The sequence below is a fragment of the Pristiophorus japonicus genome, chromosome 15 (genome assembly GCF_044704955.1).
Source record: "Pristiophorus japonicus isolate sPriJap1 chromosome 15, sPriJap1.hap1, whole genome shotgun sequence".
Lineage (NCBI taxonomy): Eukaryota > Metazoa > Chordata > Chondrichthyes > Pristiophoridae > Pristiophorus > Pristiophorus japonicus.
In genome coordinates this window covers 11,826,730-11,842,071 of record NC_091991.1, presented here as the reverse complement: position 1 = coordinate 11,842,071, position 15,342 = coordinate 11,826,730, and the positions used below count along the sequence as shown (strand labels likewise).

General features: G+C 50.2%; 1 protein-coding gene across 12 annotated transcripts in view; it reads left to right on the top strand.

Annotated features, from left to right (window-relative positions):
• The first annotated feature begins 8,629 nt into the window (after positions 1 to 8,629).
• Positions 8,630 to 15,342, top strand: part of LOC139280602 (sodium-coupled monocarboxylate transporter 1-like) — a 60,250-nt gene continuing 53,537 nt past the window's right edge. For all 12 annotated transcript variants that reach the window (XR_011596723.1, XR_011596722.1, XR_011596720.1 and 9 more), the window contains exon 1: positions 8,630 to 9,092. Coding sequence is in view for 8 of the 12 variants with exons in the window: in XM_070900147.1 (XP_070756248.1) it covers positions 8,742 to 9,092 (351 nt within the window). In the remaining 4 variants the exon portion in view is untranslated. The remainder of the gene's footprint in view (positions 9,093 to 15,342) is intronic.

The following is a 15,342-nucleotide window of genomic DNA, read 5'->3' as shown; positions in this document are numbered from 1 at the left end:
TTTTAAATCTATGATCTCTGGTTACCCATCCGCTTGCCAGAGGAACCTGTTTCTCCCTACTTGCTCTATCAAAACCCTTCATAATTTTGAACACCTTTATTAAATCTCCCCTTAGCCTTCACAGCTCCGAGAAGAACAATCCCAGCTTCTCCAGGCTCTCCACATAATTGAAGTTCCTTATCCCTGGTATCATTCTGGTAAACCCTCTGTACCCTTTCTAATGCCTTTACATCCTTCCTAAAGTGTGGTGTCCAGTATGGTGACACAATACTTCAGCTGTGGCCTAACCAGAGATTTTTTTTTATTATTCGTTCCTGGGATGTGGGCGTCGCTGGCAAGGCCAGCATTTATTGCCCATCCTTAATTGCCCTTGAGAAGGTGGTGGTGAGCCTCCTTCTTGAACTGCTGCAGTCCATGTGGTGAAGGTACTCCTACAGTGCTGTTAAGGAGGGAGTTCCAGGACTTTGACCCAGCAACGATGAAGGAACAACGATATACTTCCAAATCAGGATGGTATGTGACTTGGAGGGGCACTTGGAGGTGATGGTGTTCCCATGCCCTGCTGCCCTTGTCCTTCTAGGTGGTAGAGATCGCGGCTTTGGGAGGTGCTGCCGAAGAAGCCTTGGCGAGTTGCTGCAGTGCATCTTGTAGATGGTACACACTGCAGCCATGGTGTGCCGGTGGTGGAGGGAGTGAATGTTTAAGGAAGTGGATGGTGTTATGTCTGTAATGTACTTATGAATGACTCCACGAGGCACTGTGTTGTACTCAAACTGTAGTGACCTTGGTCCTTTATTCCAAATTCCAGAGTGAAACACAAGCATAGTGTGCAGTCTTTTATACTGGGCACTGCCACCAGGGCAGGAATCCCCCCAGTCTCCACCAGTTGCACCCTCTAGTGGTGCCAGCATGTATATACACATCTAAACTGTCATGTATGTAACCATCATGCAACAGTAACCTTCATGTAACTGTAACCTTCATGCAACTCCTGTACACTCTACTTATACCCTAGAAATGCACACCCTGACCACAGGGGGCGAACTTGTGGGAGACACTCCTCACCTTGGTTTCCGGCATAAAAGAGGAGGTCCCACCCAGGGTCGATACTCCTTGGTCCTGGGAATAAAGGTTAAAGTCACAGAGTGACCGTGTCTGCTATACATGCCTTGTGTGAATTTGTAGTAAGGTGCAGGGATACTACATTTGGTGACGAGAAACGGGAATCACCGAACCACGAGGATGGCCACCGGTAGCACAGAGGAACATTACTGTGTGGGTGAGGACTGGGATGACTTTGTGGAAAGACTCCAGCAGAGCTTTGTCACGAAGGACTGGCTGGGAGCGACAGCGGCTGACAAGCGGAGGGCGCATCTACTGACCAGCTGCGGACCACAGACGTATGCGCTGATGAAAGACCTGCTCGCACCCCAAAAGCCAGCGGACAAGTCCTTTGAAGAGCTCAGCCAGCTGATCAGGAAGCATCTCAAGCCGGCGTGTAGCGTACACATGGCCCGGCACCGGTTCTACACACACCGGCGTCGGGAGGGACAAAACCTCTCAGACTTCGTTGCGGACCTGCAGCGCTTGGCCAGTCTCTGTAAGTTCACAGACGCCTGCAGGGGGGAGATGTTAAGGGATTTTTTCATCGAGGGCATTAATCATGCCGGGATTTTCAGGAAGCTCATAAAGACCAAGGACTTGACTTTAGAAGGGGCGGCGTTGATAGCTCAGACCTTCATGGCAGGGGAAGAGGAGACCAAGCTAATTTATGCGCGCAGCCCTGGTCCCAACGTGGCGATGGACCAGGGAGTTAACATGGTGAACGCGGCTCGGGACCCCGCAGGCAGGCAAGGGCATTTCGAAACTGCCCAGGCAGCAACAGGCTCTAGGGTGGACCCGCAACAGGGAAAATGGAAAGGGGATCGGCAATTCATGCCATCTCGAGGAACAATTCGTCCCGCGATGGGAACATTAACACCCACCATCAGAGTGCTTAGAAACAACCAAATGGGCAATCAGAGAGGAATGCCTGGTAATAGTCCCTTTGTTAACAGCAATCTCAGCTCATGCTGGAGGTGCGCGGGTAGACACACTGCGAAAAGCTGCAGGTTCCAGCAATATACCTGTAGGATTTGTAATGTCAGTGGACACTTGGCCAGGATGTGCAAAAAGGCAGTAGCGAGGCTAATCTACGAGACAGAGGAACCAGACGAAGGGTCTGCAATGCAGGATGAGGCCTGGGGAAAAGCCATGGATGCTGAAGTTCAGCGGGTTCATGTGGCTGACGTCCACAGCTCACACACTAAAACGCCACTCATGATGATGAAAGTCTTATTGAATGGCATCCCGGTGCACATGGAGCTGGATACAGGAGCTAGCCAGTCACTTATGAGTGCCCAAACAATTTGAGAGACTATGGCCACACAGAGCTAGCAGGTCCAAACTGGAACGCATTGAGATGCAGCTACGGACATACACCAAAGAGATCATCCCAGTGCTGGGCAGTACGAACTTGGTGGTAACAAATAATGGATCACAGAACCGGCTGCCACTCTGGATTGTCCCGGGAAATGGCCCTGCGCTCTTGGGGATGAGTTGGCTAGCTGAGGTGAATTGGAAATGGGGCGATGTGCACGTCATTTCATCTGTGGAGTGAAGTTCATGCTCACAGGTCCTACAAAAATTCGGATCACTGTTTCAACCCAGTGTCGGAACGTTCAAGGGCACTAAAGTAGTGATACGCATCACTCCGGACGCCAGACCAGTGCACCACAAAGCCAGAGCGGTGCCGTATGTGATGCGTGAAAAAATTGAAAGTGAATTGGACAGGCTGCTCAGAGAGGGCATAATTTCGGCCGTTGAATTCAGCGACTAGGCAAGTCCCATCGTTCCTGTCCTTAAAGCGGATGGCTCGGTCAGGATTTGTGGCGACTACAAAGCCACCATCAACCGAGTGTCGCTGCAAGACCAATACCCGCTTCCGAGAGCGGAGGCCCTTTTTGCCACGCTGGCAGGTGGCAAGCTGTTCATGAAGTTGGACCTCACTTCGGCCTACATGACTCAGGAACTGGCTGAAGAATCCAAGCTTCTGACCACCATCACGACGCACAAGGGGCTATTTATCTACAACAGGTGTCCGTTTGGCATTTGTTTGGCGGCAGCTATCTTTCAGAGAAACATGGAAAGCTTGCTCAAATCCATTCCTGGAACGATCGTATTCCAAGACGACATTCTTATAACGGGTCGAGATACCAAGGAACACCTCCACAACCTGGAGGAGGTGCTACGCCGACTGGACCGGGTAGGCTTGCGGCTGAAAAAGGCCAAGTGTGTGTTTTTGGCCCCAGAGGTCGAGTTTTTGGGCAGGAGGGTTGCCGCAGACGGGATGCGGCCCATTGAATCAAAAACGGAGGCGATCCGCCAGGCGCCCAGGCCCGGCAACACGTCGGAGTTGCAATCATTTCTGGGACTTTTGAACTATTTCGGGAACTTTCTGCCGAACTTAAGCACATTGTTGGAGCCGTTACACATGCTCCTGCGTAAAGGTTGTGAATGGTTTTGGGGGGACTGTCAAGAACGGGCTTTCAATAAGGCGAGGAACCTGCTGTGTTCCAACAAACTGTTGACTTTGTATGACCCCTGTAAAAAAACTGGTTTTAACATGCAATGCATCATCCTACGGGGTTGGGTGTGTGTTGCAGCAGGGTAATGATGACGGCCAACTCCAATCGGTGGCTTATGCCTCCAGGTCACTCTCCCAGGCAGAGCGTGGATACGGCATGGTCGAGAAGGAAGCACTCACTTGTGTTTACGGTGTGAAAAAGATGCACCAGTACCTTTTCGGTAGACGGTTCAAGCTAGAGATGGACCACAAGCCGTTAACATCCTTGTTGTCCGACAGCACGGCTGTCAATGCCAATGCGTCAGCTCGCATACAGCGATGGGCCCTCACGCTGGCTGCGTATGACTACACCATACGGCACCGGCCAGGCACCGAAAATTGCACTGATGCGCTCAGCAGGCTCCCACTGGCCACCACTGAGGGGGCATCGGAGCAGAGCGCCGAGATGGTCATGGCCATTGAGGCTTTTGAAACCGCAGGCTCCCCCATCACAGCCCAACAGATCAAACTCTGGACCAGCAGGGACCCCCTCCTATCCATGATAAAGAAATGTGTCCTGACTGGGGATTGGGCGCCCGCACACATGGCGTGCCCCGAGGAGGTCAGACCGTTTCAGAGACGGATGGATGAGCTCTCCATCCAAACCGACTGCCTGCTATGGGGCAGCCGGGTAGTCATGCCCCAGAAAGGAAGGGAAGCATTCATCAGGGAAGTCCACAGCGAGCACCCTGGCATCGTGTTAATGAAGGCCATTGCCCGGTCACACGTGTGGTGGCCGAGGATTGACTCAGACCTGGAACACTGGGTTCGCAGTTGCACGACGTGTGCCCAGCTGGGCAATGCCCCCAGGGAGGCCCCACTCAGCCCGTGGCCCCGGCCCACCAGGCCATGGTCACGTATTCACGTAGACTACGCGGGCCCGTTCATGGGAAAAATGTTCCTGATCGTTGTTGATGCATACTCGAAGTGGATCGAGTTCATCATATTAAACTCGTGCATGACATCCATCACCGTGGAGAGTCTGCGTACGGTTTTTGCGACCCATGGCTTGCCGGACATCCTGGTCAGCGACAATGGCCCGTCTTTCACCAGCCATGAATTCCAGGAGTTTATGTCGGGCAATGGTATCAAACACGTCCAGACAGCGCCGTTCAAGCCAGCTTCCAATGGCCAGGCGGAACGTCCCGCCAGCGTAACTCCTCATGAAACGCACGCTTAAGACACAGCTGTCCCTCATTCACCCAGCCCTGGCAGACATTGTTGAGGGCAAGCGCCAGTCCCAAACCGAGTTCCATGATCGAAATTCAAGGGGGAGGTGTATAGAAATGGATGACCCGGTATTTGTTCTTAACCATGCTTTGGGACCCAAGTAGCTTGAGAGCACAGTAATTGGCAAAGAAGGGAATAGGGTCATAGTGGTCAGACTGAACAATGGGCAGATATGCCGCAAACACTTGGACCAAGTAAAGAAAAGGTTCAGCATAGACACGGAGGAACCTGAAGAAGAGCATGAGATGTCACCCACGAGAGAGCGTCGACCACCTGAAAGATTTAACCTTTGACACAAAAAGACGTAAGGGCGGAGGTGATGTCATGTATGTAACCATCATGCAACGGTAACCTTCATGCAACTCCTGTATACTGTACTTATACCCTAGAAATGCACACCCTGACCACAGGGCGCGAACCTGTGGGAGACACTCCTCAGCTGGGTTTCCAGGTATAAAAGGGGAGGTCCACCCAGAGTCGATACTCCTTGGTCCTGGGAATAAAGGTTAAGGTCACAGAGTGACCGTGTCTGCTATACATGCCTTGTGTGAATTTGTAGTAAGGTGCAGGGATACTACATAAACCAAGTCTCCATCTTATGCAACCACACAATGACTACACAGAGAGTACATCCATAGTCTGCATATACAACAGATGGGGTGCCAATCAAGCGGACTGCTTTGGAAATCGGGGCCGTTAGTTCGGCTGTAATCCCGAATGAATAACTGAGCTCACAGCTTTAAGATGGTAACAACTCCTTTTTGTTGTAAAGGACTGGAGCTAACTATTTTTTGTGGTTTCCGAAAGGTTGGACCAGCCGGAGCTGACATTGCCACCATCAGCTGGGGAACAGCACACGTGTTGGAGGGACACTTTGTCCCTCTGACCAGCTTTGAAGGAGAAAGCAAAGTCCGGAGATTTGAGATTTAACATGAAATGGCACGGCTTAAGTTCTGAACTTTGGCTTCAGCATTCCTTTAGGATCTCATTCCTACGAAGTAGCGCAGAAAATGACAAAAATAATAATGTTTTGTTGTGTGGTTAATTTTTTTTAAGGTTAAATTTCTCTAACTCCTCCTTGTTAAACATTGGCCAGCTGCAAAATCCAGGAGCATCACGTGTTAACGTAAATCGAGTGCATTCTTTTTAAACATCACAAAAATCAAAGGACTAGAAATTGGGGTTGTTTGCGCCTCCCGTTAACGCTAATGAGGCACAAGGTGCCTCTAACGACTCCCGCTAACATCGCCCCAGAGCAGAAATTGGGGAGCGCCTTTTACGATTTTTGGAACAATCATGGTCACTTTGACTGAGACCAGATTTTATTTCTAGTAATTGAATTATTTTTTTTTAGATGGGGCGAACAGCGGAGATGCATTTAAGGGGGAAGCTGGATAAACACACGAGGGAGAAAGGAATAGAAGGATATGGTGATGGGGTGAGATGAAGAGGGGTGGGAGGAGGCTCATGTGGAGCATAAACACTGGCACGGACCCGTTGGGCCGAATGGCCTGTTTCTGTGCTGTACGCTCGATGTCATTTTTTGAAAATGAATTCAAATACTAAAACTGCCATAGTTTTTGCTTCGCACGACGAGAAATGCTTATAATGGGATCTCTAGTTTGGCTCTCCATTCGATGGTCTCGTGAGAGGCCGAGTGGGGCAATGAGGAGCCTCCAGTCACAGCTCTCAGTGGGCCGGCCGATGTGACGTGCTCCAGGGTCTGGGACTCAGGGCCACAGTCGCACTTCGGGTCGTCCCTCACCTACAACGTGTGGAGCAGGCGAGCGCAGCGTCCCTCGTCCATGCCCCGTGCAGATTGGGTCGAGCGCTCACTGCCCACTGTCTCCGAGGGAGGTCGCAGTTTGTGGGGGGGGGGGTTCAGGGTTTTTTTTTTCTCCCCAGGCATCTTGCTTTGGAGGCAGTGCAGAGAAGGTTCACTAGGTTGATTCCGGAGATGAGGGGTCGACTTACGACGAAAGGTTGAGTAGGTTGGGCCTCTACTCATTGGAATTCAGAAGAATGAGAGGTGGTCTTATCGAAACGTATAAGATTATGAGGGGGCTTGACAAGGTGGATGCAGAGAGGATGTTTCCACTGATGGGGGAGACTAGAACTAGAGGGCATCATCTTAGAATAAGGGGCCGCCCATTTGAAACTGAGATGAGGAGGAATTTCTTATCTCAGAGGCTTGTAAATCTGTGGAATTCGCTGCCTCAGAGTGCTGTGGAAGCTGGGACATTGAATTAATTTAAGACAGAAATAGACAGTTTCTTGAGCGAAAGAGATAAGGGGTTATGGGGAGCAGGCGGGGAAGTGGAGCTGAGTCCATGATCAGATCAGCCATGATCTTATTGAATGGCGGAGTAGGTTCAAGGGGCTGTATGGCCTACTCCTGTTTCTATTTCTTATGTCTCTCGGTGCGCTCCCAGCCTGGCTCTTTAGCCCGGGAGAGGTATACAACGCCTCCCTTAGCTCTGCGTCCCCTGACTCAGGGCCCAGCTGCACAATTTTGATGACTGAGGGGCAAACTGTTCCCGGGCACAAACCTCACCGCCCCGCTGCCATTACCGCCCTGAAATCATCAAAGCTGAAAATCTAGCCCATAAGCTTTTTCAAGTGGAAGCCAGGGGGAGCTAACAGAAGTGCTTCTGCAGTTTAATGGTTCTACAACAGTTTGTTAACAAGAATAACAGCACATATTTCTTTCAAACAGAGGAGGCTCGGGTGAGGACTGCCCCAAAGAGTGTCGTAGTCGAGGCAATCGTTTAAAAATTGATGTGCATAACCAAAGGTCAGTTCCGTGATTGAACGTGGGAATGTCTGACTGGAAAGTGAGGTAAATAATCACTGAGACAACGGGATTCCAGTAAAACATTATTGGGGGCGTCGGCAGCTCTGCTAAAGTTATCTGGAGAAGCTCCCTGTGGGGCTCAGTGAGTTTGTCCAGTGATTGGCCGAATCACATGGACCGGGAGGGGGGGTGCGGTCCCAGATTCTAACCCTTGACCCCATACTGAGCTCGCTGAATTTAGCGGTGGCACTTCTGAGGGTGCCGCGATTTGTCCCAGGGCCCCCTGGGTGAGGGAGGAGACATTGGGCCCTGGTTCCTGTTTCTGATCACTATCCGATGGTGACTGGTGGGACTGGTAGCCCTCCATCCTCATCCTGTGCCTGAACAAGCCTTCCAACACTCACACGTGAATAATGGCCACTCGACTCAGATCCAAGAAGCGCATTCAGTGCCCATGGATCATTATCTATCTATCTATCTATCTATCTATCTATCTATCTATCTATCTATCTATCTATCTATCTATCTATCTAGCTATCTATCTAGCTATCTATCTATCTATCTAGCTATCTATCTCTCTTTCTCTCTCTCTTTCTCTTTCTCTCTCTTTCTCTCTCTCTTTCCTTCTCTCTTTCTTTCGCTCTTTCTCTCTTTTTCTGTCTCTTTTTATTTCTTTCTCGCTCCCTTTCTCTCTCTCTCTCTCTGTCTCTATTACCCCTTTCTCTATCTCTTTCTCTCTTTCTCCATCTCTCTCTTTCTCTCCCTCTTTCTCTCTTGCTGAAAGCTCAACATAAGTTGTATGCTGGATTAATGAGTTCCTGTATGCAGATTAAATTGTCACCTGATAAAAAAATCATGCCTTCCGATTGGACATGTTTTACAAACTCATCACGAAAGCTGAGTAAATGGGAAGAATGTTAAAATTGGTTTGACATTAACTTGATAGCACGCCCGGAGGTTGACACCCTTCGATGCCTCTGCTGACTGCCGTGTGGGAAAGTTGCACAGATCCGTGGGGAGTTTGTGAGCTCGGGGAGAGCGGCGTTCCGAAGTATGTCTGGACCCATGGTTTCTGGCAGCTTCGGTATCTGGGACTACGTGGTGTTTGCTGCGATCCTGCTGATCTCGGCACTGGTGGGGATCTATCATGCGGTGGTGGGAAGAGGACAGGGGACACCCGAAGAATTTCTCCTGGGAAGCCGGCAAATGAGCTCTCTGCCGGTCGCTCTCAGCCTCACTGCCAGCTTCATGTCTGCCGTGACGTTGCTCGGGGGCCCCTACGAGACCTATCACTATGGGGCTGTCAACGCTTACTTTGCCATTGCTTACACCTTTGTGGTGGTCGTCAGTGCTGAGGGTTTCCTGCCCATCTTCTACAGGCTCGGTGTCACCAGCAGCTACGAGGTAAGAGCCCAAACGAGGGAAAGGGTCAGGTCGGATTGCCAATAGTCACCGAGTAATTAAAACCGTCGCATTCAGTAAATGCTCAAATCAGCAGGACTCCATCCTGATGCGAGATGGTCAGTACTGAGGGAGCTCGGCTCTGTCGGAGGGACAGTACTGAGGGAGCTCGGCTCTGTCGGAGGGGCAGTACTGAGGGAGCGCTGCACAGTTGCAGGGGCAGTACTGAGGGAGCGCCGCACTGTCGGAGGGGCAGTACTGAGGGAACGCTGCACAGTTGCAGGGGCAGTACTGAGGGAGTGCCGCACTGTCGGAGGGGCAGTACTGAGGGAGTGCCGCACTGTCGGAGGGACAGTACTGAGGGAGTGCTGCACTGTTGGAGGGACAGTACTGAGGGAGTGCCGCACTGTCGGAGGGACAGTACTGAGGGAGCGCTGCACTGTCGGAGGGACAGTACTGAGGGAGTGCTGCACTGTTGGAGGGACAGTACTGAGGGAGTGCTGCACTGTTGGAGGGGCAGTACTGAGGGAGCGCTGCACTGTCGGAGGGGCAGTACTGAGGGAGCGCTGCACTGTCAGAGGGGCAGTACTGAGGGAGCGCTGCACAGTTGCAGGGGCAGTACTGAGGGAGTGCCGCACTGTCGGAGGGACAGTACTGAGGGAGCGCCGCACTGTCGGAGGGGCAGTACTGAGGGAGCGCTGCACTGTCGGAGGGGCAGTACTGAGGGAGCTCGGCTCTGTCCGAGGGGCGGTACTGAGGGAGCGCTGCACTGTCAGAGGGACAGTATTGAGGGAGTGCTGCACTGTTGGAGGGGCAGTACTGAGGGAGCGCCGCACTGTCGGAGGGGCAATACTGAGGGAGCGCTGCACTGTCGGAGGGGCAGTACTGAGGGAGTGCTGCACTGTCGGAGGGGCAATACTGAGGGAGCGCTGCACTGTCGGAGGGGCAATACTGAGGGAGCGCCGCACTGTCAGAGGGACAGTATTGAGGGAGTGCCGCACTGTCGGAGGGACAGTACTGAGGGAGCGCCGCACTGTCGGAGGGGCAATACTGAGGGAGCGCCGCACTGTCGGAGGGGCAGTACTGAGGGAGCGCTGCACAGTTGCAGGGGCAGTACTGAGGGAGTGCTGCACTGTCGGAGGGGCAATACTGAGGGAGCGCCGCACTGTCGGAGGGGCAGTACTGAGGGAGCGCTGCACTGTCGGAGGGGCAGTACTGAGGGAGCGCCGCACTGTCGGAGGGGCAGTACTATCCACTCAGCCATGGCTGACTAGTTAGCGAACTGATGGAGTCCACACTGAGGGCCTTCCTTTACTGACGCGGTAACAACGCAAACTGCTTATTTTGCAAACTGGCGCCTCGGCCAATGTGCGCTATATAACGAGGTGGCTCTAACTCTTCGTTGGTTAGACATGTGGCAGTCCTGCCGGTGTCGATTGTTGGGCAGACTCGACAGTGACCGTACTGAAGAAAATGGCAAACCAGGTCTTACTCTTCTGTCTCCGACAAGGACAGTTAGCAGGGATAATGGGCAGGTACTCAAATTGGCAGGATGTGACTAGTGGTGCCCTGCAGTGATCTGTGTCTCAACTATTCACCGTATTTATTAATGACTTAGATGATGGCATAGAAAGTCATATATCCAAATTTGCCAATGGCATTGTAGGCTGTGTAGACAGCAGCATAAAATTACAAAGCAATATCGCCAGATTAAGTGAATGGGCAAAACTGTGGCAAATGGATTTCAATGTCAGCAAATGTGAGGTCATCCACTTTGAACCTAAAAAAGGATAGAACAGGGAACTTTCTAAATGGAGAAAGGCTAAAAACAGTGGATGTCTAAAGAGATTTGGGGGTCCAGGTACATAGATCATTAAAATGTCATGAACAGGTTCAGAAAATAATCAAAAGCCTTTATATCTAGAGGACCAGAATACAAGGGGGTAGAAGTTGTGCTGCAGCTGTACATCATCATCATCATCATCATAGGCAGTCCCCCGGAATCGAGGAAGACTTGCTTCCACTCCTGAAGTGAGTTTTTTGGTGGCTGAACAGTCCAATACGAGAGCCACAGACTGTGTCACAGGTGGGACAGATAGTCGTTGAGGAAAGGGGTGGGTGGGACTGGTTTGCCGCACACTCCTTCCGTTGCCTGCGCTTGATTTCTGCATGCTCTCGGCGATGAGACTCGAGGTGCTCAGCGCCCTCCCGGATCCACTTCCTCCACTTAGGGCAGTCTTGGGCCGGGGACTCCCAGGTGTCAGTGGGGATGTCGCACTTTATCAGGGAGGCTTTGAGGGTGTCCTTGTAGCGTTTCCGCTGCCCACCTTTGACTCGTTTTCCGTGAAGGAGCTCCACGTAGAGCACTTGCTTTGGGAGTCTCATGTCTGGCTTGCGAACTATGTGGCCTGCCCAGCGGAGCTGATTGAGTGTGGTCAGTGCTTCAATGCTGGGGATGTTGGCCTGAATGAGGATGCTGATGTTGGTGCGCCTGTCCTCCCAGGGGATTTGTAGGGTCTTGCGGAGACATCGTTGGTGATATTTCTCCAGCAACTTGAGGTGTCTGCTGTACATGGTCCATGTCTCTGAGCCATACAGGAGGGCAGGTATTACTACAGCCCTGTGAGCTTGGTGGCAATTTTGAGGGCCTGTTCTTCAAACACTCTTCTTCAGGCGGCCGAAGGCTGCACTGGCGCATTGGAGGCGGTGTTGGATCTCGTCCTCGATGCCTGCTCTTGTTGATAGGAGGCTCCCGAGCTATGGGAAGTGGTCCACCGTGCCCCGGGCCATGTCGTGGATCTTGATGACTGGGGGGCAGTGCTGTGCGGCGAGGACAGGCTGATGGAGGACCTTTGTCTTATGGATGTTTAATGTAAGGCCCATGCTTTCGTACGCCTCAGTAAATACATCGACACCAGCTGTACAAACCCCTGGTTAGACCACACCAGGAGTACTGTGAGCAGTTCTGGGCACAACACCTTAGGAAGGATATATTGGTCTTGGATAGAGAACTGGTTGGCAGACAGGAAGCAGAGAGTCGGGATAAACGGGTCCTTTTCAGAATGGCAGGCAGTGACTAGTGGGGTGCCGCAGGGCTCATTGCTGGGACCCCAGCTATTTACAATATACATTAATGATTTAGATGAAGGAATTTAGTGTAATATCTCCAAGTTTGCAGATTACACTAAGCTGGGTGGCGTTGTGAGCTGTGAGGAGGATGCTAAGAGGCTGCAGGGTAACTTGGACAGGTTAGGTGAGTGGGCAAATGCATGGCAGATGCAGTTTAATGTGGATAAATGTGAGGTTATCCACTTTGGTGGTAAAAACACGAAGGCAGAATATTATCTGAATGGCGGCAGATTAGGAAAAGAGGAGGTGCAATGAGACCTGGGTGTCATGGTACATCAGTCATTGAAGGTTGGCATACAGGTACAGCAGGCGATGAAGAAGGCAAATGGTATGTTGGCCTTCATAGCTATGAAATTTGAGTATAGGAGCAGGGAGGTCTTACTGCAGTTGTACAGGGCCTTGGTGAGGCCCCACGTGGAATATTGTGTTCAGTTTTGGTCTCCTAATCTGAGGAAGGACATTCTTGCTATTGAGGGAGTGCAGCGAAGGTTCACCAGACTGATTCCCGGGATGGCAGGACTGAAATATAAGTAGAGACTGGATCGACTGGGCCTGTATTCACTGGAGTTTAGAAGGATGAGAGGGGATCTCATAGAAACATATAAAATTCTGAAGGGACTGGACAGATTAGATGCAGGAAGAATGTTCCCAATGTTGGGGAAGTCCAGAACCGGGGGACACAATCTAAGGATAAGGGGTAAGCCATTTAGGACCGAGATGAGGAGAAACTTCTTCACTCAGAGAGTTGTTAACCTGTGGAATTCTCTACCACAGAGAGTTGTTGATGCCAGTTCACTGGATATATTAAAGAGGGAGTTAGATATGGCCCTTACGGCTAAAAGGATTAAGAGGTATGGAGAGAAAGCAGGAAAGGGGTATTGAGGTGATGATCAGACATGATCTTATTGAATGGTGGTGCAGGCTCGAAGGGCCGAATGGCCTACTCCTGCACCTATTTTCTATGTTTCTATGTTTCTATGGAGTGAGCGCAGAGTAGGTTTACCAGAATGATGAATCAGACTTCAAGGGTTAAGGTACAAGGAGAGATTACACAAATTAGGGTTGTATTCCGTAGAATTTGGAAGGTTAAAGGGTGATATGATCGAAGATATTAAGGGGAACAGATAGTGTAGATAGAGAAAAACTATTCCTGCTGGTTGGGGATTCTAGGACTAGGGGCCAAAGTCTGAAAATTAGAGCCAGACCTCACAATTTACATTCCCACTTTGCTTTGGATCATCAGTAAACTTGAATATATTACATTTGGTCCCCTCATCCAAATCATTGATATAGATTGTGAATAGCTGGGGCCCAAGCACTGATCCATTTGCTCTCTTAATTGCTTGACAAATTGCAAGTTCCGGGTTTTCGCGAAAGTGTAGCGCGTGCGGAATCGCGGAACTCGCGGAGCCTTACTGAAGGCTTCTGACTGCACGCGTATGTCACCATTGGCGCTGTAATTCCAGGCCCCGTATTCTTTAATCCTTTGACTTTATTGTATTTGATCTGTGCTAAAGCATGGTAGATGCCTAGATCAATTAAACTCTTTTTGTTAACAAATTGTCTTAAAATTTTGAGAAGGAGGTGTGAAATCCGATATACAAAGTTGTATCTTTGAAGAAAATGCAAACACTGCTTGAATTTATATGGCGCCTTCAATCTAGAAAAAAGTCCCAAAGCACTTCACAAAAGTGTGAGCGAAAACGGAGACTGGGCTAAAGAAGGAGATATTATAGCTTGGTCGGGTTTTAAGAAAGGTTTAAAAAGGAAAAGGAGTTGGAGCGGTAACGAGCTTCAGAAGAAAGAAAGAACTTGCATTTATATAGCGCCTTTCACAACCTCAGGATGTCCCAGAACACGTCACAGTCAATGAAGTGCTTTTTGAAGTGCTGTCATTGTTGTAATGTCGGCAACGCGGCAGCCATTTTGTGCACAGCAAGCTCCCACAAACAGCAATGAGATAATGAGCAGATATAATCTCCCCTGTTCTTCGAATAGTGGCCGTGGGATCTTTTTGATAAGTTTATTTGTCTTCCATTGACATCAATGGAAATAAAAATGGGGAGAGATGTTTGACAGGCTGCCGACTAACTATCGCCCGAACAATGTCACGATCTACCCCCATTGCTCTTATGCGTGATATCTTTGTTTGGAGGAGGCAAATTGCTAATAATCCCATGTGAAGAGTTGGACGATGTATTCATTCAGAATGTTTACTAATTTATGCTCATGTTCAGGTTCAAGCCCATTTTCAATTTTATGGGATTGTTGTTTAATATTATTAAAACTCATTTTGAATACATGTGATTCCAGCGATAAAACCGGACAGAATTCTGTACAAAGACTGACACAGTCCCTAAGTTCTCTCCCTTTCACTTGAGGGAAAACTAGCAATTGTGCTAAAAAAACGTTTGTGGCTGCATTCCCCACCAATGCCACAACATCGAGCTTCCCAAGCTGTAGCTAGGAGTCAAGGGAGCCCATCCATCATTCCTTCCAGACCGTGCCCTGTGCAGGTATTCAAGGTCCCCGAGCGGAGGTCAGTTCCAATAAATGCAGGCTTTGTGCAGCCCAGCTGCCTTCCACTGTTTGCCTTTGAGTCAATGGCAGGGATCCAGAGGTCAGGAGTTACTCAAAGACGAACAACTTCCACGTTTGTTCAAGCGAGCACTTACTGTAATCTGTCTTTTTTCTCTAACTCGCTTCTCAAGACACACGCTGGTTTCCATCTCCAGGAGATACCCACTTCCCCAGCACACGCACGCAGAGACACTCCTTGTTATTATCAGTCAGAGCTGGAATGTAGGGAGAGAGGGGAGGCAGAGAGAGGAGAAGGTCAGCAGAGCGTGTTTTGCAAGTTCATTTTAAAGTGTAACTAGAACACTCACTCTAATATCAACCTTCCCCTGTTTACAATCTGGGTCATTTGCAAACCGCAGCAACTACAGTTACACATCCAGCAGCATTTTCCCAGAAGATTCACCACCCTCTGAGTGAAGAAATTCCTCCTCACCTCTGTTTTAAATGACCAACCCCTTATCCTGAGACTGTTTCCCCTGGTTCTAGACTCTCTAGCCAGGGGGAAGCAACCTCTCAGCGTCTACCCTGTCAAGCCCCTTAAGAA